At 50.2% G+C, this 27,003-nt stretch overlaps 1 protein-coding gene across 2 annotated transcripts in view; it reads right to left on the reverse strand.

Annotated features, from left to right (window-relative positions):
* The window catches only part of SETD2 (SET domain containing 2, histone lysine methyltransferase), a 70,144-nt gene that overhangs the window by 29,041 nt on the left and 14,100 nt on the right, over positions 1-27,003 (reverse strand). Inside the window, exons 2-13 of one of the 2 annotated variants that reach the window (XM_042801695.1) lie at positions 25,204-25,219; positions 21,398-21,847; positions 17,427-21,367; positions 15,031-15,162; positions 14,352-14,480; positions 10,669-10,792; positions 9,298-9,375; positions 8,834-8,931; positions 6,860-6,986; positions 5,141-5,275; positions 4,446-4,574; positions 741-1,388 (exon numbers count right to left, since the gene is read on the reverse strand). In XM_042801695.1, the coding sequence (XP_042657629.1) occupies positions 741-1,388; positions 4,446-4,574; positions 5,141-5,275; positions 6,860-6,986; positions 8,834-8,931; positions 9,298-9,375; positions 10,669-10,792; positions 14,352-14,480; positions 15,031-15,162; positions 17,427-21,367; positions 21,398-21,847; positions 25,204-25,219 (6,007 nt within the window). Of the gene's footprint in view, positions 1-740; positions 1,389-4,445; positions 4,575-5,140; positions 5,276-6,859; positions 6,987-8,833; positions 8,932-9,297; positions 9,376-10,668; positions 10,793-14,351; positions 14,481-15,030; positions 15,163-17,426; positions 21,848-25,203; positions 25,220-27,003 lie in introns of both variants that reach the window. The other variant, XM_042801694.1, reaches the window with a different exon arrangement.

Genomic DNA, 27,003 nt, shown 5'->3' on the forward strand with positions numbered 1-27,003 from the left:
ACCGAGCCCTTCTCTTAAAGAAGTTAGCTGCTCGAGGAAGGCCTCGCTGGGAGTGAAACCGGGAGCAGCTCCACGCTCTAGCAGTCTTCAGAGGCTCAAGTAACACCCCACAAATCTGAGTATTCACCTGATCTAAACACCCAGAGCTAAAACTTCTAACGAGAGGACGCAGTACGGCCAACAGACCCGTCTCTGGGGGCCCCACACGTTGCAGACGAAAAGCAGATGTTAAGAGGATGGGAAACGCTGATGACCTTGCAATAACTGAATTTAAGAGCAGGCAGCCCCGTCAGTTTGTTTCAACAGTGACGGACACTGGGCCACTGCAACCAAAACCACTTGCGGCGCTGTTGCTAGCCTCTTTTTCTGAGCAGCTGAGAAGGGAATCTCAATCCCTCAGAGCTGCCCTCCCCCCCTGAACAGCCTAAAAAAAAAAAAAAAAATATAACTGGATGACTGAGATGCCTTTGTGGTGCCCGAACTTAATTGCCTGTTATTTTCAGCGCGCAACGCACCGACGCCTGGAAGTCTGCTGTAAGTCACACGCAGGGCAGTTTGCGATGAAAGGATATATACAGAAAGCACCTGGAGAAACCCTTTAGCACCGAATAGGCGATCCCAGTTGTCAAACATTTACCAGCAGGACAACAATTTAGCCCCGTTTGTACTGGACCACAAACAGCTCTGCACTTCCCTTTGCAAGAGCAGAGGTGGTGTAGCTGGAGGGAGGTGCCTCTTACCTTGAGCTCCTTCCAGCTGTCGAGCAGCCTGGTGGCCAAATCGCTCACGTCCACGATTTTGTCCGTTTGTTCTTGGCTCCTCTCGCTCTCGACGTCGGATACGCCTTCCTCTTCGTCCTGCGATGGCGTTTCCATCGTAATGGGCTCCTCCAGCTTCGCCCCGTTGCTCTCTTTGACCTCTGCTTCAGGCTCAGCCTCCAGCTCCGCCGCTTGGGGTTTGCTGCTCTCCGCTGGTGCTTCAACAGCAGCTTTGATCTCCTGCTGCTGCTGCTGCTGCTGCTCCTCCGACACCTCCATCGGGGTACCCTCCAGCTGGTCCAGGTCCTCTTTGCCCTCCTTCCCCTCCAGCTCACTGGTTGTATCCGAGATGGCGCTGTCCATGCTGTTCTCACTTATAATTTTCAGCCTGCGAAACACCAGCTTCTTGGGGGTGTCCGTGTCACCTTCCGTGCTCTGTTTGGTGGAAAGATCCGGCGTGTTGAGCGGCGTGTGAGCCCGCGAGGTGTTCTCGCTCGAGTAGCCGTCCCCTTCGCTGAGCTGTGGGACGGCAGTCTTGGTTTGAGCCCAGCGCTGAATAACGGGAAGCACTTTGCTCTCCTCCAGCATGTTCTTGGTGGGTATCGGCAGGAGCTCCAGCGTCTTCATAATCTAATCGCAGAGACAAGAGATCACACGGTTAGAGCCGTTAGAATTTAAAGCCGTCTCCAACCTGCAACCGTTTCCTTTTCTCCCCCCAAGGGGTCATTCCCCAAATACGACGGTGACAGGTCACGGGCCAGGGCCGGCGGCCTCGCTTCTCGAGGCCGCGCCGCAGCGGCCGACTTCTGCCGAGAGCAAATAAACCACGAGCGGGTGGAAAGCAGCGAGCACGGGTATTTAGCAATTGGACCGATTCAGCAATTAGCTGCAACTCAACCCATTTCGAAGAGCTCAGACTCTTACAGCTCCTAAAACAGTCGATACGACAATACAGCAGTCAATCACGCGGCATGAAGGAAAACCCGATCAGAAACGTCTAGATAGATCAGAAGGCAAAGCAGAGACCAACCCCAAGATGTTTGCCAGCTAATACCAGGAAAGCTTTTTTCCTCGCTTGACGGAGGTGCCCCGTGCTGCAGCAGAAGGCGAAGCATTACCATCAGCAGGAGGGAGACAGTCTGCTGCTCGTGGACCTAAACCTTAAGCACAAAGAGACAGGGACAACGGGGGAGCTTCCTTCAGTCCTCCACACCGTGAGACAAAGCGAGCGTCCCTGATACCGACGGCACTTCCAGTGGATTTAAGCCCGTCAGAAAACGAGGCCGTCGCTGGCACCTGAGCTCCCAGTACCCCAACGCCCCTTCCAGCGCCCAACAAGACAATCCCAGGAACAAGGATCCTCCTTTAGGCACGGGGAAACACCCGGAGGTACCAGGTGATGAAGCCGACACACTGCCAAAGACCACAGCACAGATGCTGAAGTGCTTTCCCACAGAAACCAGCCAAAAAGCTTGACTTCAGCTGGGTTGAGCCCAAGGCCGGAGATGAGAATCACGTTACGGAAAAGACCTTCAAAATCCTTTTACAAAATTTGTCAGGGGGAACAGGGACCACGGGCATAGAAAGAAGCACCGGATGTTAAACGAGCACAACCTTTCCAGGATCCAGCAAGTGACTTCAGCAACTTCTCTCCTAAAACCACTCCCCAAACTGCTGGTTTTGAAGCAAGAGATAGCTAGCCCTTCTACTGAACTTTTCGACTTGCTCATGTTCAAAACCAGCCCTCCAGGAGTGAAGGACAGAAGACGGTTTTATGGTCTGACACTGGTATCTGCCATGGGCAGCCGATGCCCGAAGGACCATTTCTCTTAAAACAAAGACAGTCTTTAAAAAAAAAAAAAAAGGGTGAAAAAAAAAAAAAAGCAAAGCGTGGTCTGGCTGCTATCACAAGCTTCGTTTGCAACTGGCGAAAAATCATCTGGATTTCAAAAGAATATATCCAATCCACAAAACTCCGAAGTTGACGGTGTATTGTGACCAGATGCACCGAGAGCGGAGACGAAACGACCGCTACCACATCGATTCAGTCTCCCTCTTAAAGCTCAGGGGGAGCAGCTCTGGGTTTGAGATCAACGAGGCTGAGCGCCTGAATCTATTCCAGGGGAAAAGCAGAGTCTGACCTTAACCTGACCAGCCATTTCTCCAAAGCCAGGGCTCAAGGACGAGTCAGGGCTGAGCTACCCAGCAGCTCTGCGATGCCGTGGCACCTGTATGTCAGGGATCAAGGAGAGCAGGCACTGTACGTGCAATAATCCAGACCTGAGACTCCCTCAGAGCAACGGCTTTCAACATGTATAAAGTGGGATGGATCCCACCTACCCCAAAGGAGAAAATACAGCAGTCCCAAAGGGGAATAAGAGGGGTTACTGCAACAGGTTAACTCAGTCCCTGGAGATTCGGTCTCAGAAGGTCTTTCTGCAGCCTCGCGAGCAGTGCCTCGCCACACAGCAACACGGGGGTGATGCTCTGTGGCAAGGAGGACGCTGGCTCGGCAGCTGTCAAGGGCTCCGGCTTTTCAGTTAAGTACTGAAAAGCCACGTCCCATCAGCAGGAGAGAAAACCGGGGGCACCCGCCGAACCCCGGCCCCGCGCGCAACGTGCACGCGCTCTGCTCGGCCCGCGGCAGCCGGAGGGTGGGTAGGGCCTCCTCAAACCCCGCAAGCCAGCAAGCTCCAGCTTCCCGTCAGAGAGCGCTAACCTGACAGCGCTGAAGTTTTCCGAGTATTTACAGCCAAAGGAGGAAGGGTGGGCGAGGACGAGGAGGTGGGAAGGGTGGGCTGCCCCTAGGACACGCTGCTAGGTGGACAGACCTGCCGTCCCGCTGACCGCCACCAGCACACGGGTGCTTCAAAGAGAAGTGCAGAAGCCACCCTCAAGTTGGGTTCCAAAAAACCTTCCAGTGTCCTCACCCCACCCCAAGAGCTGAAGGCTTACGAAAGGACGCAGCCACAGCTCATCATCTTCCGATCCCGAGAGCACCCGGTTCTCAGAGGCAACACCTGAACTCCCGGTGTTAAAGAGGAGAAAAGCATGAGCAGGGCACAACTCATTCAGAAACGCTAAGCACCGGCTTGGAGGAGAACCGTGCTGAGCTAAGGGAGCAGGGTTGGGAAGGACGGGCCCCTTTTCTGAAAAACAAAGGGGAAGCCAGCAGAAGAGGCACCCTGAGCTCTAGAGCTCACGCGGCTTCTCCCTTCTTGCTCGGGACGCAGGACCGGGTGCCCCGCTCCGAGCTGCACAGAAACCTTCTCGCGGAAGCGTCTTTACTACAGGAGCTTCCCGACGTCTTTTTGCGTGCAGTGCCGAAGTGCGGACAGAGAACAGACACGTTCCAGCTCCAGTTCAGGCCGTCAATACCTCAACTTCCCCGTGCAGTTCAGGACGGACCAAACAGCAATGGCAACGACCTTTAAGTCTGGCACGTGTCGCTAACTCAGAAACCTAAGGAAAACCACAAGGCCGGATTCTTTCCATATATTAAGGATTTCCCCTAAAGCTGAAATCTTAGGCTGTAGTTCTGAGGAGACCTGCAGTTTTCAGGAACCCTTGGCACATAATAGGCATAATCAAAAAAAAAAAAAAAAAAAAAAGAGAAGGAAAATCATCATGCTACTGAGCAATTAGCAATGCTGCTAGGAAAGCTTCAAACCCAAGGGAATTACTGACCTCCAGCTGCAACTTCAGGTTGTTGGCGGTGCTTCCTCTCCCATCGCCCAGCTCCGTCATCCAAATCCAGAGGAGGGACAAGCCGTGACACTCCAGGAAGGACTTCAGGCAGGACTGCGAGTGCGTGTTCTGGACGAGCCAAAGTTAGAAAGAGTCCAGGGGAACAGAGGCTTACGGGCAAAAACCCCTTTGGCTTCCACAGGCTAACGCGGCCCGCGTCACCCGAGCGGGTTTGGAGCAGTAATGGGCGCGGCAGAACCGTTTATAACCGTTACCTGCTGGACTGCTCGACCCCGGGGAATAAAACTTAACAACAACGGATCGCACAAAAAAAAAAAACTGGCTGCACTCGGTCAGAGGTGGAAACACGGGACAATCTTGGAGGTAAGACAGCCGTCACCTGAAGCTGACAGACCATTCGCTCTCTAAACCCTTATGCACAAGGAAATTGTTTCCTTCTGGAAATGGGCGTTTGTGCACCACCCCCCGAGGCCGAGTTCCACCGAGCACAGAACGGTGGGAGATCACAGGCGATCTAAAAAAAGCAAGCAGGACCGCTCAAGCTCGTCCTCGGGGTGCCGGCACGAGCGCGGCGACCTTCCTCCCACCTTCCCTCTCTTCCTCTCACAAGAGCTCCAAAGCCAGCGCTTTCCCCAAGGACGTGGAGCCCTCCCCTCCAGCTGGGTCCTCCTCACCTGGATGAGTTTGAGGCAGGTGAGCTTCTGCTCCAGCGTTTCGATCCGAACCATCAGCCGGGATAAGCTGAGAACTTGGTTTTTATCGGAGAGGCCCTCTCCGTTCTCCAGCAGCGCTTCCAGCTCCCCGTCCACCTACCACGGCCAAAGGAAAAAACAACCCTCAGGTCGTGCCAGGCTCGTGCCACCCTACGTGATGGCAGAAATAACCCATTCCCTCGGCTTCGAGGGCCTGGAGAAGCCTCTCCGGAGCAATTTGCCCATACAGAAAAGAAGCCTGGCTTCAACTTGACTCAACGTGGTTGGGTTTTTTCTATCCGGCTTATGATGGGGGTTTTATTTTAGACCTCAAATCCCGCAGAGGAGCGCGCTGGCCCCACCAGTTCTGTTCATACTGGGGACAAGAGGCAGGAATCCCCCGATGCCAACATCCCTTTTTCCCTAAAGAACAGCCCGTTTTTGATGTACACCCCTAACGCCGCGCGGAGGCAACTCCAGGTGTGTGCACTGACATACTCCCAGCCACGAGAGAACAGATGTGCGCTAAGAGATCACCTTTAATTGCAGACAGATTTGCTCCTTTCAACACCTAACGGGTATTTATAACCTTCACAACCAGGGGCGCATTCGTCTCCAGGCAGACACCACAATATCAACGTTCATAATTTAGCCTTCTGCCACCAATTAGCAATTTAAAACGCCCTTAGAAATGACTTATAAATCATTTCTGGGCTTCCCGACTCTCCGATACAGTAAATAAAAAGGAAGCTGGCACTTTTAAAGGTAGCTTCTCCCCAGAAAGCAGGTAACAGATCTTATCTGTAGGAACAGAGGTTTATATCTTCAGGGAACAGAACAATTACACGGTGTAGGAAGCAAAAAGAGCCCGTGCAGTTTCTTGCAGCAGCCTGCACCCAGGAAAAACTCTTTTTGACTGCTTTGCTCAGACCTCTCTGCGCAGTTTCCTACATCTCCCATGTGAACCCATCCCTGCAATTCAGTGTGGAGAGTAGCCTCGTAGAACCACTCGAGGAGGATTACGTTCGTGAAAAGCTATAAAAAGACTTAAAAAAAAAAAAAAAGTCTGGCTTTAAGTTACAGACTTCATTCACGTCCGTCTGCGAACACAACTGTAACCGAAGTCAGCGCAAACGCGACACATGTCCGTGCGAGTTCCTCCTCCAAGCTGACTTGCCTCTAGGCCAAAGCAATTAAGAGATTCAAATTTCACATCCCAGCCTGGAGATGGGAAACATCTGCGCCCTTTCCGCTGCCGAATTTCAGGTAACATCCTAAATGGTGAACTGCCCCTCCTCCACCGACGTCGAAAACTCATACAACACAAACCCAATGTTGAAACCCACGTCGGATTTTGCATGCTTTTTCGTAGCACGCAGTATTGATGACCAGACAGCACAAAGCCCCACCAGAGAGGGACTTTCACCGGGACGCTACGTAACCCAGAGAAAGGAAATACAGATTTAACAAAAGCTCCAACAAAACACAAGCGCTGAGTGTCCCCGTGAAATAAAACGATGAACGCATCCACCCACGGAGAAGCCTGAACCTCGAGGCCATCGTGAGTCACTGAGGGCAGAAGAAGGCCACAGAGGCGACCTGAAGACTCACGCAGAGTCGATCAAGCCCCGGGCCAACCCTTGGTTGCTGCTACTCTCAGAAATAAATTTTAAAACCGCTGCGAAGGAGAATCGGACTCACCGAGTCCTTCTTACGGGAGCGCTCCTTCTTCATCTTCCCGCCGGCGGCTCGGATGCTCACCCTGTTCTCTCCTCCCAGGTAACCCCGGCAGTTGGCCGAGCCGCAGAAACATTTCTGAGCCTCTTTGCTGTTGAGGGGCACAAGCAACAAAGCGGCTTAGCAGCACATCAACTTGCACCCACAGCGAGTCGTTTTACCTTACTCTTAAGTGCGGCCTCAGAAGAAAGGGACAGGAATTCCTCGGCACGGCGAGGCCTTTCTGGCCGCTGAAAATTCAAACAAAGCCTTTATTTCTTACGTAGCTACCACGATCCCGGGTTGTCTCAGCTGGAAACCGAAGCCTGCTTCACTTCCAGGCTCTTTGTAGGTCAAGAAGCAAGAAGCAGAAAGAAAAAGGTGAGGCTGCTGGGTCTGCTAACTTCTTACCACACAGTGCAATCAATGTATCAGTTTTCCCAATGGATCTATCATCAGGAAGAAGGCTTGCGTTTCATAGCTCAAAACGGAATGAAGAATGGGCTGCAGATTTGTGGAAGTAGTAAGATCCAGGTGGAAGATGGTTTTTTGCACAGATATACAGCCATGGAGAGCAGAAGAGATTGGAATTATATTATATTCAGGAATTATTTCTACAAAGCCTCTGTATTTTCTACTTGCCATACCACAAATTTTAAACTACATGCCACAATTGCTTGGGACAATGGGTTTTTTTTTTTTTTTTTTCCTTCTGAACTGCGCGTAACCCACTGGAGGAACGCGGCTCTGCAGCACCAGCAGTAAGAACCAGGGAAACTCGACTGCAGGATCTTCTGTGCAGCAGAACCCGAGCTCAGGAAGGATGCCCAAGAGCTCAGACTAGATTCACTGAACTCAAATACGTGAGATATCAAAATGAATCAATACAGCAAAATGATCCTCCATCAGAGAGGCCCTACCAGGGCCGTTAATACCAAACTCTAATAATTCTGACTAAGCCATATACAGATAAAAATAAAATTATGGGTGTACAGACTGCTTATTCGGCTTCAGAGATATCCCCACGTGCCTAGGGATCAAACAGGCCTCGCTGCAGAGCGACCAGACAGGCTGAAGCTAAATTTGCCTGCCTTCCTGCAAGTTTGCACCAGAAGGAGAAAACTACATGACAGCACCTGACACTTTAGCAACAAATAATTTCATAATGCAACTAAGAATTATTTTCTGACTCCTCTGCATAGAGAAAGAGCCATACTGCTGCATAAGGCCAGATCCAAAAGGAAGAGATGCTCCTTAAACAACGGTATGCAGTAAGGAAAGCTTTGGGGTTATAAAAGGGATCTACAATTAATGTCATAAATACATGTTTCTTCAAGCCTGTCAGATGCTATTTTGTGCTAATCACAAAGAAAGAGAGTGCAATACTTCACCGTGCACCTGGACGAGCGGTAATATAAAAATCTTAGGCTCAGGTTTAGAGGAGGGAGCCAAAGCCTACGCCGGAGCTTGCACACCTGCACTTCTGGAGCTGGACAGGAAGAGGGAACGTGCTATCTGTCGGGGTTTTACAGCTCTGCAAGTATGTGCAAAGTCGTAAAACAAGGGCGGGTGGGGAAGAAGAGGCATTTTTTAAGAGTACTGCGAAGTCTGGAGCTTGGGTAATTAATAATTAGACAGAGGAAAGAAACAGTCAAGGTAATTATCTGGGAAATTTCCACTGGGGAGAGGTGGTATGAGGTGGAACAAAAAGGCAATAAAGTGACACTGGAAAAGACATATTAAATCAACAGGAAATTCTTCTCCCAGTCTCTTGTGTTAGATGGGGAAGAAACTTTATCCAGGTAGCTTTTTTTTACAGTGGAATTGCAGTTCATTTACAAACGCTCTGTTAGACAAGGCTTTGCAATGGTTTGTTTCCGAGCGGGATTTTTTTTTCACTGCACCCAGGCACACAAAACCCCACTGCCAGCAGCTTAAGCAGCGAGAGCTGAAACGTACCCGTATCTCTGGAACTGGTAATCAAACGTCAGCTCTGAGCCCGACGGGACTAGTTTGGTGGTGAAAAATCCAACTCTGAGCTGCCCATTCACAGTCCACTGAAGCAAGGAAGAAACAAGATGGCAGCAGTTATTACAAAAGCCAGGCTTGACTCTGGTTTTGCTTTAAGTTAACAGTTAATCCTTCAAACAGCATCACCGATAAATTTAAAATTTGCCAACTGGCTTGGCAGTACTTGCCCATTTCAAAAGGCGGCAGTTTCCATTTCATGAAGTTGCAACAACCAAAAAAAAACAAAACAAAAAAAACAAACAAAAAAAAACCCAAAACAAAACAAAACAAAAAAAAACAAACAAACAAACAAAAAAAAAAGAGACATAAAGGAGAAATCCTTTTCACTCCGAGCTCGCTAAGTGGCAAAGCAGTGGAAGTGAGAAGCCCGCAGCTTTGATCCATCAGTTTACCTTTTGTGTCTCGCAGTTTGGTTCACAGCTGTGGTTCATAAAACGGGAGCAGTTTCCCTTCTGCGTCGCGTCGATTATCTGAAAAGAAACCAGAAATGCAGCGAAACAGCCTCCCCCCTCCCTCCCCCCTGCACCGGGCAGAAATACGAAGCAGCAGAGCAACAAACGCCGCCCGTTTGGACACAACCCGTGCAGAAGCCATCGCCCTCGCCCCTGCTCCAGCTACCAACTTGATTTGGTTTGAAAAACGGGTTTCTAATGACCTTAAGTGCCTCCCCCCCCCCCAAAAAAAAAAGAGCACTAAGCAACTGGTACATGGTTCTCGGTTTTCACTGCAGAGATCTTCAGTTGGGCGGGGGATCCAGGATTTTTAATAGTTGTTTCTGCCCCTCCGATACGTGGTACGATGACCACGAGGGCGGGGGAAGCCAAACATCTCTGCCACAAGCATCACACTCGGGTAGAAACGCCGTCTCCTGCATCGCTGCATCCTCCCTTTTACAACCGGAGACGCTCCTCTGTGCCCCCTTGTGATCACAGAACGAGCCCACGGCAGCTACAAAAGTTGCTTACTTTGGGGGGGAAGAAAAAAAAAAAAAAAAAAAAAAGAGGAAAAAAGCACTTTTGAGTCTTTTTAGCTCTTTTACTGTAAAGCTACCCAGACCCAAAAAGTCTCGACAGCAGAGACAAGCAGAATATGGTATTAAATTTCTATTTATACGCTTTGATCTCAGCGAGGGAGGGCCTGTTGCCCAAGGTAAGCAAGGCTGTGCGCTCTCTGCGTCGTGGCTCCACGATCCCACAGAGCTGAAGCAAAGATAAATAATTAAGAGCTTCCGGTATATAAATATTCCGATGGCAGTCATCCTGCACAGGGGGACTCCCCCAGCTAAAAGTGTCCCGATTTAAATGTAGTTCTGTGAACCAGGGAAGAAAGGCAGCGTGGTTTCTTGGTGTGTCTTCTGGTCTGGTTTGATTGGGCATCCCAGAAGGTTGAGTTTGGCTTGAAGCATCTCTCCAAGTGAGGCACAGACCCGGTTTCTCTCCCACAGAGGTTTGCTCGTGTGTGGAAGGAATGGGTCATATTCCACCCTCTCCATCGGGAGGGCAATCTCTCATCTCTGAGGACACTGGGATAGAGTTAAGCTACCAGACTTCGGTTAAACCACGCTGAAACTGAGCAACGAGGTTAAAAAAAAAAAAAAAAAAAAGCGAAGTATGTCAACACAAAGGCAGGCAAAGTTTGCTTTCCTCAGGAAAACATTTCTAACGGATTCAGGACGTTGCTTAGCGGGTTCCCAGGGAGTCGGTGCCGCGCGTAACGGCGGCTAAGCCCAACCAGCCTCCCCCAAAGCCGAGCGCAGCGCTCACCTCGTCGTTCTTCAGGGCCATGAAATAATAGTGAATGTTCTTGTTCCGGGCATACTCCTTCACGCGAGCCTTGAACTCCTTGTGATCCAGCACTTCTCCGCAATACTCCAAGACAAAAGTGTTGCTGCGAAAGCCAAGAGGAAAAAAAGCATCACTCTGCTTAGCCACAAGAAAAAAAAAAACAAAAAAACACCAAGGAACGGGAAATAAGTGCGGCCGGGACGGGCTCTCTGGATACAGCTTGCAGCTTGGTCATCCTGGTGGTGTAGCCACCATTATTATACACCTTAATCTCAGGTAATTCTGATTAATTTATTTTTTTATGCTATCACACGGGTAGGTATATGACAGCAAAAAGCCCAGACACAAAAACAAAGCTCCCCTTTGAGCAGGGTTTATTCTCTCAGAGAACCAGAGCCTGGGGGTGACGTGAAGAGGAATATAAGGAGTATTAAGGGAAGGTGCTGGCGGGTGGTTTCGCTCAGCTGAAATGGAGAAACCTGTTTGCACCTTGCTGGTCTGCTGGGTGAAAGGAGGGGGGGGGGGGGTGTCAATAACCGTAGGAAAAGTGAGTTTAAAAGCAGAGTGGGAAGAGAACAACTCGTCACCCCTACGCTCAGACACAAAGCTCGCCGATCGCGTCCAGCGGCGCAGCCGGGCTTGAAACCCTCCAGCCTACCCAGGTGCAGCGTGATACGGCTTCCTTGGCATCTGTCCTAAGTTTTCCCTTGCTTCCTATCACCCTGAACCCTTTAGCTCTTTCCTTGTGCTTAACACCAGGAGAGCATCAGGAAAGCAAAAGCTCCTGCCCAGCTCCACCTGGACCAAGCGTTCAGTGCTCTGGGCAGGTATCACTTCGCCCCATTGCCTTCCCATCATTAATCCCAGCTCCTCACGCAATTTCGCGGTGGCCTTCCAGCCCACACGTACCAACGATGTCCATCTGCCCCTCCATGCCCACCCAATAAAACATTCTGGTACGTGCTTGTCTGCTCCTCCAGCTTATAACTCAGCCGTATCTTTCCCCTAAGATGCCTCCCCCGCCTGCATTTAGCAGATACCAACGTGAAGGTGTCAGCCACCATCTTCTGACGACCCCCCCCTGCTTAGTCGGGTTAGCTCCCCTCAAATTCCCGACCGCAAAACCCCAAGCCTGGGAAACAGGGGTGCAGTGGCAGGACAGAGAGGAGAGCCGAGCTAGGAAGAGGTTTGAACAAACCCTTCCCACCCTTCGCTGGACTTGTGACTGCCCACAGCCTGTCTCCTGGTGGGACGACTACCAAGAGTTGGTCGTCTCCTCCCAAGGCAAGCTTTAGCTCCGCGGCAATGTTCTGTCAGCCTGCAAATCCCTCTCCCGACAGCAGCTTTGCAGAAAGAGCACACGGAGAAAGAAAAGCAATATTCCAGCCCATCCCAGACTTAAATCTCCGTATCAAGTGTCGGGGAACCACGTCCAAATCCCTTGAGACACGCTAGGCCACCTGCAGTAGATACTTTTGCTGCTCTTGTTGATTTATTTTCCCTTACTCAAGACAGTCTTCTCCCTCCTTCCCATCTTTCTCAACGTTCCTGATCCTAGCCCACCTAGCAGACACGATGCTTGCTGTGGTGAGCTGTTCACTATCGGCCATACCTTCTCTCTACGACCCCCAGATCTCGTCTTCAAAAGAAATTCTTAAAACTCGAAATAAAACTGGACCTGATAGACCCACACAGGGCAGCAGCACTGCTTCAGTCCCCACCACCACCAGTTCCCTGGGCACGCGTTATCCCCAAAACAAGAGGGCCCTGCTCTTGGCAAAGGTGAGGCCCGGCAGCACCAGGGACTCCCCAAATTATCAGGAAAACCTGGAAAATCAGGAGCCAGGAAATGCCAGGGTGCTCACCCCTCTCCTCTAGTGCAGCTGCTGTGCACCGGAACGGGGATGGTTTAACGATCGCTTAACACTGTTATCTTTTACATAAACACAGTATGAAGGTGCTCTTGGTTAAACGGATTGGGTTGAACGCACAGAATTGTTTTCACTGCATTTTAGATAATCTGGCACACCTCTCTAAAGCAATCAAAACTCTTCCCCGCTTCTTCCTGTAAATTAAGTCTCATACGTTGGATATAGCAGTAAAAAGCTGCTGTAAGACCTGAAGCTTTCTTAAGCGTCAGAAACACTGTTGGATTCCTCAGCAGAACTCTTCCATCTTCAACAGACGAAAAAAATAAATTAAAAAAAAAAGATAAATCAGAGTTTCCACGGAAACTCACTAAAATACCCAACGTTACAGAAAAATCTCTGCACAATTAAGCTCGAGGCAGGCTGTCTGGAAGCTCCGGCTCTGCTGCGCTTGAGACTGAGCAGACTCACCGTGCCCACCCCACAGCCTTTGGAGATGGAAATCAGAGCCTGGGTGAAAACTCTGAGCGCAGGGCACTCCCTCCCCGCAGCAAGACCCTCCGGCGATTTCTTCTACAGAGTCTGGTGTTCCTCTGCAGAGCAGCACAACCGCCTTCTGCTCACCCCGCGTGGATCTGAGAGGACACCCACGCCCACACGACCCGCACGCCAACGCTGAGGTCTGAACCCGGGTGGGGGGTGGGATAAAAAAAATCCACCCGGGTGTTGCTGGCTGTAGGAGCGGGGCACTTCACACAGCCGCTCTCACCTGGAGACACCTCTCGCCTTGCTCCCTTCTCCCAGCAAACCCCATTTTTGCCTCCTGCTCGTTCTGCTCCTCCTGCTGCACCTTGTGCTTCAGCCCCCAGCGGCTCTCTGAATGTCCTCCCTCTTCTCTCCCAGCCTCACCTAAAGCTCTTTTTAATACTGGGAGTATGAGGAAGCGCCAGCTGAGCGAAGCAGAAGGCAACTCCTTGACTCGCCCCACCCCGTGCGAAGGCATTCCCACCTCACCCACCCCTCCAGAGCAAAAGGCACCCCGCGCTGCCCTTCCCAGCCACGCTCACTTTTTGAGCACAACGGTTTCCAAACAGGCCTGCAATTCCACAAATATCGGCACCCCCCCCCCCCCCCAGCTGCCAACAGGCTCAAGCACCACGCAACCCCTGCGCTCGAGTCCCCACCGGCTCCTCCGTGCCAGAGAGCGTCGACAGAGATTTGCACAATGGGCAAATAACACCTGGTTTTAGTGAAAGAGAAAGGAGCGAAACGTAGGCTCGGGTCTGGTGCCAAACCAGCATTTAGAAGTACAGCTGTTAAGTAATAACAGGCTAAGGAGGGGAGAAAGCTCCTCACGGAATCGTCATGGAGTCCAAAGGGGAGGAGGAAGAAGAGGAGGGGGAGGACTCAAAGAATAAGTCTTGCAGAGGTGGGAAGAGAAGGAGGAGAGACACAACCAGGAGCGTTGCGCTCCTCTGGCACCGTGTAGTGGGGACGGAGAAAGAAGGCAAGGCAGATTAAACACAAGATGGAACCACGGCAAGACTGTCGGAAACCCTAAGGAGAAAAGGAGAGAGCAAAGGCAGAGCGGCAGATGCAACACGCAATTAGCAGGTCCACAGGTGCCAGTAACTACGAGGGACGTCTGACAGAAGACAAGGACAGTAGATAAAGCTGGAAGAACGGCAGCAAATTTACTAATGTCAGTGAAGCTAAGAAAACACAAGCCATTTCTTTTCCCTTCACGAGGGTGTAAAATAGCACGAGGATGTCATTTGAAGAGCAAAGGCTTACGATGGCAGATCTTTGGCAGCTCTCAGCCCCCAGCCTTTCTTCTCTGTGAGGATCACTTCAACATCTGCATGCTGTTTCTTCTGGAAGCGCCTGTTGGAGCAGTAGTCGCCGTTTGGGCACCTGGAAGAACTGAGGGAAGGAAATGGAACCAATCAATTCCCAGCAGGACAACGGCAATAACAGAAACAGCTCAGATGGGAAATAGATACCCAGGAACCATAATAAATTCAGTGTAAAACCTTCAGATGTGTTTTGCTATAAAAAGCACAACCATCTGACTGTCAACATGCAAATGCAGACAATTTATTTCTGGAAGGGAGATAAAAACATTTGGAATGCGAATGCTGCTGTACTTGAACGTCGTGCATTTGCATTTCTGGCTCCCTCCAACCACGCTTAGGACGGGCTAGAGTCAAGGCTGAGGAGCAGAAGACTCCAGGCACTGTGTAGCAGGTTTTAACAGGAGGCTGCCACGGTCTGGCCTCCTGCAGAAGATCTAAGGTCAGATTTAAATGCTGGCGTGTAGGCTCGGAAGATCACTCCACACCAGCCGGTGAAAAGACGAGCGCGCAGGCAGCTCGTTGCCACCGCCCAGGGATGTCTGGATTATTGTCGGGACTCCCAAGTCCTCTCACAAACAACCCTGTCCAACTCTGGCAATTCCTGAAACGCTACTTACCACTCTATCATGAGCAGGCGATTGAGACAGTCTTCTCCACAAGCAACCTCCCCCTGAGCTCGCTCTTCTTTGGAGAGAGGAGGGCATTCGCACAGCATTCGCTTGATATCCCGGTGAGATTTGTTCTTCTTCCTGTTGAAGCAAGTCATTGAAACAGAGGTTAGACAGCATCTGGGTGCAGAAGTTACTCCTCAATCTTTATCAGCTGTTACTGGAGGAAATTAATTTATCCTCTAGAGCCTGGACATATGGATTGGTTACCTTTGGACAACCACAAGAAGTTACAGGGGTAACACCAAGGACGCTCGGCTGATTCTGAGCAGGAGGCGGACTTTCTGATGACAAAAGATGATTTCTCAGAAAGACATCCCAGGGTACTTAACTTTTTTTCCTTCTCCTCAATGTCCACAATCCAGTTTTACGTTCACTGTAGATACGCACCCACAGGAAGGACTGAAACCCCTTCGTTTTGTTGTACAAGTACAGAAACCAATTTCCAGAAAATTCAGTCCTGATTTTTCTAGACAGAGGATTTCTCACCACATAGCACAAGTTCTAAGGTTTAAGTTAAAAGGATAAACTTTCATCAGCCTCTCATGAAATACTACATTTTGTAATCATATATGACTACAGAGACAACCTCCAGACATCCCTTCCAACCTCTGCTATTCTGTAATAGTCCATTTGGTTTCGCTGATCCAAAGGCCAGGAGAAAACCTATATTCTAAAATATTAACATATAAACCATTAGCAGAGCACACGTACCACTTTAAAATAGCTTCTTTTAATAAAGCAAATTGGAGGGTTTAGCTACTTAAAACTTCTGCTTCACTGCCAAATAAGATGGTGAAAAAGAAAACAATAAAACCATAGTTACAGAAAAGGGAGGGCATCAAAGGCATCTACTAATTGATATTTTAGTTGCTGTGAGATGATTAGCAAAATGCTTTGGAGCGTGGATCCCAGCATGACAAAAAAGGGCACAAGATAAAAAACCTGGACTGAAATAAATAGCAGGTTTTATCTGCATATAAGCGGTCGACATTCCGACTCTGAATCAAGAATATCTTTTAAAACACATTTATGAGAAAAAAAAAAAAAAAAAAAAAACGGCCGTTTTAGTGAGCAAAAGGCCTGGCACAGCCTTGAGTTTTAAGAGCTCAACGCCTGCAGGCCACCACGGGTTGGAACTGGCCCACGTGAAGCATCCCCCGAGCCGGTGCTGCGCCGGGTGCCCTGGGAGCCAGCGAGCTCCGGTGCTTGGTACCCGAGGGCCTGGCGGGAACACCGCTACTCCGCCACCCGGGAGGAACCACGAGATGCAGGAGGAAGGACCACGGAGTTAAATGAAATGGCAAGACTTTAAATAGGCATAAATCATCAGAAGGCCCTACCATTAAGCTGTGCCAGGAGTAAGAATTGGTTACAAGCTCATAAAGAGCTCTCACCTCCGTGTGAAAGCCAGAGTGAGTATTTTTTTTTTGGCAAGGATGAAGGTAATGGAGCCCTGAAGCGATACACTGACTAAACATCCCCAAAGCTCAGAAATAGACGATTTTGTTTGCCAGGGATCGTATCCTGTTCAACGTTCCCGTGCAAAAGGGAAAAGGATACTCTGCAGCCAACAGCTGATATTTTAAATTAGTCTGTTAGAGCTAAAATAACTCATCTGAGATGACAAATAATTACACACAAGCAACGCAAGCCTTTGGAAACACACACTGCTTGTCCAAAACCTTTCCCACACCCAGATTTCCCTGTCTTCAGAGAGGGAACGAGCTGGCATTTGGAGATACTACTCAGACAAGATCTGGCAAGCCCAGAGGTGGTGCTTCTACGTTGCTCTGGGCTCTAATGTAGCTGCACCAAGTTCAGATGAACAGCGGACAACGGAGAATAAAGCGAAAATCTTGGGGGAAAAAAAAAAAAAATAATTACTCTTACAAACTACCACGGGTACAAGAATAACTTGTTTACTTGGTGCTGATGCCAGTAATCCCACGTGTGCGAGTCCTGCCTGGTGGCCAAATCAACACTAGACAAAGGGAATGCTGCAAGAGAACTGAGAGGAGGGTATAAAGAAATCATCTTCCCCCCATTTCCTCCAATCTTTCACCTCTGCTCGTCACCAGGGCCTGTCTGGGCCCAGTCAGGGGTTTCTGTTTAGGAGCAGAGGCCCGGGGGCGTTAAACACTTGCCCAGCGTTGTCCCCCCTACAAGGAGCTTCGCCAGACGTAGGGAACGCAACATCCCTTCTCCTCCCTCCAAATTGTGCCCGGGTGGCCATTAAAAAAAAAAAAAGCTATCACCGAACCAAATATAAGTTAAAATCTAAAATTGCTATAGGCAAGTTAAAAAAAAAAAAAAAAAAAGAGTAAAAAAAAAAAATCAGTTACCTTTCTGTCAAGTACACATTCTCCTCAATAAGGTCAAAGTAACAGGGCATCTTCCCTTGCTTGGCAAACTCCTTCCAGCGCTGGGGGTCTCTGAAGTCATCCATGATACACAACCGACCGACCAGGGAGGAGTCCTGCGGCGCCGACTCCACTTGCTCCCCCTCCGCTTTCACCTTCTTCTTCTCCCTCGAGTCCACGTCGCTCTCGGAGTCACTCTCCAACTCCGGGCGTCTTTTTTTGGGCGGACCTCGTTCTTTTGCATCGTTTTTTTCCAAAACCTTCACCTCTTCTTTCTTCTCCCCGCCAGGCATCGTCTCCTTGGTTGAATTACTGCTGATCTCATGTGCCTGCACCGAGCCTTTTTCTCTCTGCCCGGGCATCTGGCATTTACTTGAGGGGCTGGGAAAACGAGGCTTGCAGTCATCATCCCAACGGTCATCCTCTTCGTACTCCTCGTGATCCTCCGTTAGAGAATCCGGTACTTGCCCTTGAATTCGTTCGTAATTAACCGCAGAAGGTCTGCTAGCAGACCTCGCATCCCAATAACCGTTGCCTTGCCAGTAACTCTGAGAGCTGCCGTAGGCCCCCGAGCCCGGTTGGTAAACGTAGCCCGAGTAGACCCCGAAGCTGCTGTCTGGCTGCTGGTAGGTGCTGCTGGGCTTCTCCGGCTGGGAAAAGTCCCAGCCCAAACCACCCAGATCCTCCGTTGTATGAAAACCATCCAGCCTGGAGAACTCTCCGAGGCCAGAGCGGTTAAGCCCACCCTTCCCTTGTCTGCTGTCTGGCTTGGAAGAGCACATCTGGTGTCGGGACTTCTCGGCGCTTTCGAAGCTCTCTGGCAGACAAAAGGGCTGCTCGCCTTGTCGGCCAGCCGGTCTACCGACGGCCATCAGCTCCTTCAGTGTTATTCTCCCGTCCGGGTTGGGCTTGCCGTGGCAGTCCGCCGTGAGGTCTGCCTGGCTCGTACTGTCAACGCCGTCGCTCTGAGGCTGGCACGCATCCGGCCGCAGATCCTCCGTCTCCTTCCCGCCGAGCTCGGTGGAAGTTGCCGGACCTTTCTCCATCCCTCTAGGAGAACACCTGCTCTCTGCTTGCGGACCGCTTTTACACACCGTGTTCTCCGGCCTCTCTTCGTAGTAGGGTCTGCTGGGCTCGGGCCGCTCATCGTCCCAGCGGTCGGCGAAGCGCCTGTTGCTCTGCACGCTCCGCGAGGAGCCGGGGCTGCTCTCCTCCACTGCAATGGTTGAGTTCTTTGGTACGACCACGACAGACTGCAGTCGCTTCCGCGGCACGCCGTCATCCGAATCAGAGTCCTCTGTGTCACTGCCTTCACTGCCCCCCTCGCTGTCACTCTCCCCTGTGTCGGAGTAACCGTCGCGGCCAGCGGGAAGGAACTCGGCGGCGCTGCCGCTGCTGTCACACGTCGGGGCTTGAGTCGCCGCCTCCACCTCTTCGGCGGCGACGGTGACGTCGCACGAGGGAAACGGGGCATCTGGAAAAGCCGAAGCAACGAAGGGCTCGTGCCCCTCATCCTTCTCGGCCGATACGCCAGGACACCGAACCCTCCAATCCTCCAACCCAACTCCCTCGGTGGAAACAGCACTTTCTTCCACGACCTCCCTGCCGCGGTGCTCCAGCGGCACTTCCGAGTAGTACGAATGTTCATCTTTGAACGAAGGCTTGCTTTTTGCTGGACCGAGGTCAACGCGCCGAGTATCCCACTCAAGCACCTCTTCGGCTTCCGAATGCTGAAGCGGCTCCTGACGTACGTCCGGCGGTGGCACGTCCCATTTGGAAGAGACATTTTCCTCCGGCACGGGACGGTCTGACCCGAGCCTCGAGGAAGAGCCATCCTGGGAGGGATCCCCGCTCGAGCTCTCCACTGCCGGGCTAATTTTGAGGGAAGGGTGGCTGTGCTCCTCGTCACAGGCAGACTTTGAGTGGTGATCCTCCGCGCTCTCGTAATCACACGTGACGGTCTGCGGCTCTACCTGCACGTCCAGAAAAGCCTCGGAGGTAACTTTTAAATCTGCTGGTTCCGCTTCGATCTCAACTTCCGAATGATACAAAGCAGGGGTGGCATCGTCTGAAACGTAGCAAAAAACGGGCTCTTTGGTTTTGTCACGCTGAGTTGCCTGATCATCCACCTTCTGAAGTGCAGTTTTAGTATGGTCTACATTCACGACGGGCAAAGGGGTGGCTTCCCCTTGCTGCTGCGGGACTGGAGCCTCCGCTTCCCCAAACAGGCTGTTGCACTGGCTGGACTGGACCCGAGAATCGTCCGGCTCTTGCTCTTGAGCCGCACACGTGCTCTCAAACCCATTAGACGGCAACGGATACAACGGACTCATCTTCACGACAGGCGAGGCTTCTGACCGACCCAGGCTATCGTCGGAAGACACGGTGACATCCTCTGATTTGGAGGCACTGGAAGTTGCCAAACCATCAGCCCTACCCTCCGGGGACCCGTTCACACTCAACTCCGTGAGGAAACACGTTCTTAACTGATCGTGCTTTATCTTTAATACAGATTCTTGCTCCCTAACACTGTCGCGGCATTCGTTTCCTGCAAGTTCCTCAGGCTTTGAGCTAGCAAAGCCCGCTTTTGGTTCGTCTGCCTTTTTAAAAGCAGGCGAATCGTTTAACTGACTTAATGGAGAAAGCGTCTTTTCCCTTTCAAATTTTTTCACAATGGACACCCTGATCTCATTGCTTTTTAGACAAGAGGTCTCTAAATCTAGAGAATTAGACTGCTGTTTTATTTCTTCGATCGATTCTGTACAACAGAAAGAACTCTTAAATTTATCAGGCTTTGGTGTGGGGGTCTTTGAAGGGGTGGACTTATAACGGGAGGAATTCACATTACTGTCAGGCTTAGAATGGGATGTCCCCTTTCGATAGCCTAGCTCATCAAGGGGAGAGCACCTTTTGGTTACTTCACTTTCTGAAGTCCTTTTTGAATCTCTATCTGCTTTCGAAGAAGACCTTCCCCTCCTCTCCACGTCAGCGTAAGACGACTCCGCTTTGCTGTCCCTGTCCGACTTGGAGTAGGAACTCCTCGAGTCTCTGTAGGAGGAGGAGGAGTGGGACGACGTACGCCTCGAGTCGCTCGACCTGGAATGTGTCCGCCTGTACTCGTCCTCCGAGTCCGAGCTCTCTCGCGCCCTGTTATCTGCGTACGAGCGGGAATATCTCGACCTGTCCCTGTACGGGGAGCTCCGATGGTACCTGCGCTCGGATTCATAGTAATGCGACCGCTCCGACCTCGAGTAGGAGGAGCTGGTTCGGGAGCCCCGATCAGACCGGGAACGGGAATGAGATCGGCTTCGCCTCCTCTCTCTGTCTGACCGAGAGCGGGAGGACGCATACCGCGAATCTCTTTCGGATTTCGAATAGCTCGAGTACTTCTCGTCCCTATCCGACTTGGAGCGTGAGGAGGACTTGCCCAAGTCGTCGCCTCTGAGGGACGCGGAGCTTCTTCTGGGATCCCTCTCCTTTTCCGTACTGGAGATCTTCGGCTCGTGTGACCGCTGGCTGGAGGAGGTCCTCACCGAATCTTCATCGGACTCGGAGCCCAGCAGCGTGCCGTCGGACTGGGAGAACTTCCTCTTCGAGCCCTGCCTCCGGGAGCAGGGGGGAGCGCCCTTCGAGCTATCGGAAACCTCATCCTCTTTCCCAATATGGGAATCTTCCTTCTGCGGAGTTATTTCCGTCGCCTCGGGCGCGTTTTGAGTTACACGCTCTCCGGAACCGCGCGATACCGCGTCCGGCTTGACGTCCGGCTCCGAATACTCCCTCGGCGCTACGTGGCACGGCTCCTTCGAAGCCAGGGCTTCGCCTTCCGCCGGCGGCGACAGCAACGACGTCGACGTCGGCGCGACCGGCAGCTGCGGCAGGGCCGCGGCCGCAGGAACCGCCATGGAGGCGGCGGCTGCCGGCGGTGGGGGGGGCGGCGGCGGCGGGGGGGGCGGCGGCGTTGAGGGCAAGTCCGCGGCCTGCGCCGCCGGTTCCGGCACCGGCACCGCGGCCGGAGCTGGCGGCGGCGGTTTTGCCGTCACGTTCAGTAGGTGTTTTTTAAAATGGATCTTCCCTAATTCTACCTTCGGTTTTGGAGGTGGAGGCTCCTCAGCTGAACCAGCGGCATCCCCCAGGTCCGTTTTACTTTTGGGGGTAAAGTCAGGCTGAAGGGGTACGGCTGGGGAGTTCGGAGTTTCATTTTGTTTCTCGGTTCCGAGGCCGGTCAGGAACCTATTCGGTAAGGTTTTCTTGGTTAGACTAAAGCTGAAAGACACCTTTTGTCTTCCTTGCTCCTCAAGGTTAACCTTCGTTTTGGTGCCTTTGGGCAAAAAGCGACTCGAAGCAACACCTTTGAACACCGGGCCTTTGATAAAGCCGGCCTTCTGCACCGTTTCGGGCTTGCCCTGTAACAGAAAAAAGAAGAGGCGGTTAGAGGAATTGGATTTTAGGGTTCCAGCTCTGTTTCACAGGCAGGCCGAACAATTTTCTTTGACCCGGTGAATTTTTCATGACAATAAAATAGAAATTGATACCCTGGGCTGGAGTCCGGGATAGCACAGCCACGCTGCCTTCTGCGCCTGGCTCTCTCTTGAACAGAATCGATTACCCAGTCATCTCCAGTCTGGAGCAAAACCTCCTCTGGGCTTTGGGCCGAGGCTTTTTAACCGAGTTATTAATGACCAAACCGAAAGCCTTTGCTTCATTTAATTCTTAGGGTTTTCTTAAAAGAGATAGGGTTCAACCTATAAAGTTAATTGAAGACGTGGCTCCACTTTATCTGTGCTGTTTCTGTGGTCCCAGGCTACCAAAGAGCCTGCGTTTTAAGCTTTAAGGGCATCTGTTTTCACACCCCAGGAGACTCTACCTGCACGCTCTTGGTTTCAGCATAAATCAGACTACCTTGAATTACAGCAGCAGTTTGAAGACCCGTCCTTTCCCACCTCCTGCCAACAGCCTTATCTCAGTCATTAGTGATTCCTAACAAGTTTCCAGGCTCAGGCGTAGATCAGCTTTAATGTGACAACCTCCACGAATTCCCATCAGGAACCGGTCGTGCCTGTGTGTCCTCCAGGCCAACTGACTGTCGTACACACCACGTGCATCCCGCCGGCAGCTCTCCGCCGTCTCCTGCCCAGGATCTCACTCCCCACCTTGCAGGGAGGTCCGTGCTGCAGCAAGCCCCTTCATTTTTGATGCTAAATGAGCTAAAAGTCACCTCCTCTAGGGCATTAAGAGCTCAGGATCCCCACCAAGAAAGCTGCTGTGCCAGCTCTCGCAACTGAACCCTGGCTTTGGAAATGGAGCAAGTCTAGAGCGACACAAAGCCCAAGATTAGCAATTTTCAGAGCAGAAAGCAGCGTATGTTTACCCACCCTGGCATTTCTCCAACTATATTAAAGCTTAGGGCTCATCTACGCAGAAGCTGTGTCGCAGGAGAACAGCCCCTAAAGACGAATACTGTGGCACCGTGGTGAAAGGGTGTTCCTGTCAAAAGTCTTTATCCCCATAAATCCAAATTGCATTAGTGTAATTACATTCTGTGTGAGAAGCATTAACTCCAATGGAAACAGTTGTAGCAGTAAAAAAAAAAAAACTCTACAGAGCTGCCTTCCACTCCCATAGCTGTTGCATGAACACATCTTTGGCAGCAGCAGCAGTTTCCTGCAACCCACTGTGAATTATTACATACTTTGTTATCCTTTAACTTTTGTAAAACAATGCATAGTTGCTCAGGCTAAGGGGCACCAGAGTAAATTATTAAATAAGATGTTGGTGGAATGGAAATCCCACCCCATTCTACCTGCGCCCTTGGGCACCAGATATAGAAAAATACCCTCATTTTTGATGAAACACGCGAGGGTTTTTAATTGTGAAAACCCCCTCACGGTCTCCACGTGATCAGTCTTGGCTACCCAACCCCACGCCATGCCCACGTTTGATCTTCACCAGCAGAGGATTAGCCGCATTCTGGAAAAAATGGGTGCAAAAAATAAAAAGCACTCCTTTTAAATGGGTGTTATTTCTACGGGTGCCATTGCATGGATGCTTTTTAACGAGTTTCACAGCCAAAAGGGCACCCAAACAGTGACCCTGAAAAAAAAGTTCACACGTCCACACATTTGCTCAGCTTTGAAACACAATCCTCGCTCCGCAGCTGTCTCACAACCACCTCCAGAAAGTCACGCTGAAAATACTAACCCTGTTTTTAAAAGGATCCATACATCAGAAGCGATGCGGAGACTAATCCACAAATATATATAAACTAACTCACGGAAGAATAAAGGACGAAATCAAGAGTCCAGCCCACTTGGTAGGAAATTCTACATGTCTGAATGCTACTGAGACCACCCTCCCGTAAGACGCTGTGCTCAGCCTTCTGAAGAGCAAGGGCACATCATTATTTGGGTTTGCTGGGTCAATTATTACCCCTACACGACCAGAAATTCACACCTTTTTACCCCGGACCTGGGCATAATATGTCTTGGGATAATGGAAAAATAAGAGAGCAGGTTCCTATTTTCATCCATACCCTGATATCTAATGGAAGGAGCCTCCACAAATCTGAATCCAAGTTCTTATCAGAGACTGCATTCACCGATTCTACCAATTATATATTAAATAAATAATAAGTATATTTTTAAAAATATGGTAAATACAGTGCATCAGCATTCAATGGTTTTCTTTATTGCTAGAACTTCAGTGGGATTATTTTATGTGCAAAATTCAGAGCTATGGAAATATGTCGATGTTCCGATCAAAATCTTTCTAACTTCAAGCGCAGCGACTCTGAAATCCGAGCTCACGCATGAATAACAGGGTTTGGGCACATCCACCTTTACACAAAACACAGGACCTGAAGGCAAAAAAGGAGCTGCTACGCTTCTATTCCTCCCCTTCTCCTAGTCTATTCAGCAGAGATGATAACATTTCAGAACAAATGTTTCACCCTCATGTGCTCGCCCTTCCAGGCATTTCTTTTCTTAAATAACACCAAGTTTAACAAAACATGACTTACAGAATTTTAAACATACTCCACAGGTAGCTTTTGAAATTTAATAGGTAGCAATTACTGGCAAAAGCTCCCTAGTGGAAGAGAAGTTCTCCTTTAATGTTTCACAGAACAGGAACATTCCCCGGAACGTTGCTGTGGGGATTTTGCAGGAAGAAAAAAGGCTACAGAAGCTCACCCTGCATATTCAGCAGAGCCGCACGGTTACTGAAGCAGCAGTGCTCCCGCAGCTCTCAAGTTGCTGGGAACACCGGGAGGACACACCGTACGCTCACCAGCATCACCAGAGCAGATATGGTCCTACAGCATCAAGAATTATTAGCAGCAGTCGTTCCTACATTGGGATATTATAAACTGTTCCAGTCCCTCCAAGTTTTCTCACTTCCCCTTAAATTCATTGAGTCACACACAGCAAAACTGAGTTTGGTTTTTTCTTTTTTTTTTTTTTTTTTTTACAGATGAAATCCTTAAATAATCATCTTCTCACGGTGCAGAAAGCAGCATCTACTTACACCGAGTGACTCAAGGGCACCGTCGCGCTCTGCTGTCGCATCCCTGTGTGTTGGTGAAGGTATTTCCCTGCTTTCCCGGATTTATCCACAGAACTAGAGGCAGCCCCAGAATAACATCAGTTTGCTTTATCTGGACCCGCAGTTGCTCTCGACTCAAGAAATCAATAGGCCTAATTAACCAGGTTGGGCCAATGAACGTCTCAGGAGTTACATCAAGAAAGCAATCCGGTTTACTCACCTCATTTTCTTCTTCTCTATTGCAATCCAGCCCAGAAAACATGCAAAAGAAAACATAAAAAGAAGGTGTAAACATCAGGCAGAAGCAAGAAATGTAACGTCAGAAGTCTGGCGCTGCAAACGGGAGGGAGGCAGGGAACAGAGTGAGGGTAACAACAACCCTCCAAATATTCCTGCTGCAGGAGACGGCCCTCCCGGCGTCCCCCAAGGCTGCAGCAGACACGGCATAGTTTGGAAGCTCAAGAATTTCCACACTGAAAATGCTGCACGGACTTTTGACAGAGCAAACCTTTTTTTTCTGAGCAAACTGCTGGCTTGGTGTTGTTGGTTTGCAAACCCTCAGAAGACAAGAACCTTATCTCAACAGACACCGCAGAGGTAATGCAGATATTAAAAAAAAAAAAAATCTCAAAAATTGAGATGTAGGAAGCTAAATTTTGTTTTCTTTCAATTTTAGTATTTTCCTTTCCAGCCCAGAAACAGTGAAAAGTATCTGCCTCTCTCATCAACAGAAATTCAAGATACTTATGAACGCCTTACTGCTGTATGACCTGCCACAGATCTGCAGCCCTGGCTATTTGCCATCATGCTTAGACTTAATTAATCACTACTTTGACAGCTAGCCACTCAACGATTAATTAATTTGAAGCACTACCTTGATCCCAACCAAATCTGGCAATGCTGAGCCAACGGGAAAGCCCAACTTTTCTTTGCTTCCCTCAGTTCTTCACTCAGATACCACGAGCGAAGTCGTTTCTCCTGCAAGGAAAGAGGACGAACAGGAACACGACTCCTCTCTCCTTGCTTTGCTCAATACCTGGGAGAGCTTCAGCGAGTTTCTCGGCCCCCAAAGAAAAACTCCAGAAGCAGATGTAAAAATTTCAGCGGTTACTGACACGCCTGAACCAAGATGTCAACAGCCCATCCGTCTTTACCCGTTATTTCCTCTACTGGAAGTCCAAAAGCCCTCTCCGGTGCTCTAACCTTTACACTTGCCTGTGGACAGCCTTTTCCCTGTCTGCCTTAGAGACAAGTAACTTTTGCTAAATTTTATCAGCTTTTGAGCCGTAATTCAGCGCTGTCGTGGTGACGCGGCGAAAGACTTCTTGCAGGAAAGGTTCACGGATTTCACTTCGAGCCTCAGCTAATCGAGAAGTATCAGTTTCTGGAAAAGAAAGCCAAAGCTCTCAGTTTCTGTGTAACTCGGGCAGTGACGGCACGGCAACAACCACCTATTTCCCCATTTAAACCACCATCAACAGAGAATTAGGAGCAACCCGCTAGAAAGACCTCTCACCAGCAGTAAGATATGCCTGCCTCTACGAAGGCGCACGTCCAATTGATAAAGCTTATTTTAAGGCTATAAATTATTCTCAGAGCAGCAAGAACAGGGTTTGTTTCCATTGAGGAAACACGAGCCGCGAGTTTAAGCGAGCTGTGGAGTACGCAAGGGCACGTATGTGATTTAATGGGGTTAAGCAAGCCATGAATTCAACAGACCGCTGATGCAGAGGAGGTCAGAAGCCCCCGAAGAACAGCACTTCGACACAAATTAGTGCCTAAAAGGAGGTTCCGTTTTTAGGATCACATGAAGTGGAGTTTTAGTCTTCCAGGACACCAACGTTGCTGACAGACAGTCACCTATTTTGAGTGTTAAACACGAGCGTTTACACCAAAGGGGTGAGAACAGCACCAAGGTCCAGTGGAGCCAACACCCAACAAGACCCAACACAAACACTGGACTCGATGATCTTAAGGGTCTTTTCCAACCTAAATGATTCTACGAAGATTTTCAAGACAT

Source organism: Tyto alba, unplaced genomic scaffold (assembly GCF_018691265.1).
Source record: "Tyto alba isolate M040663 unplaced genomic scaffold, T.alba_DEE_v4.0 Super-Scaffold_38, whole genome shotgun sequence".
Classification (NCBI taxonomy): Eukaryota; Metazoa; Chordata; class Aves; order Strigiformes; family Tytonidae; genus Tyto; species Tyto alba.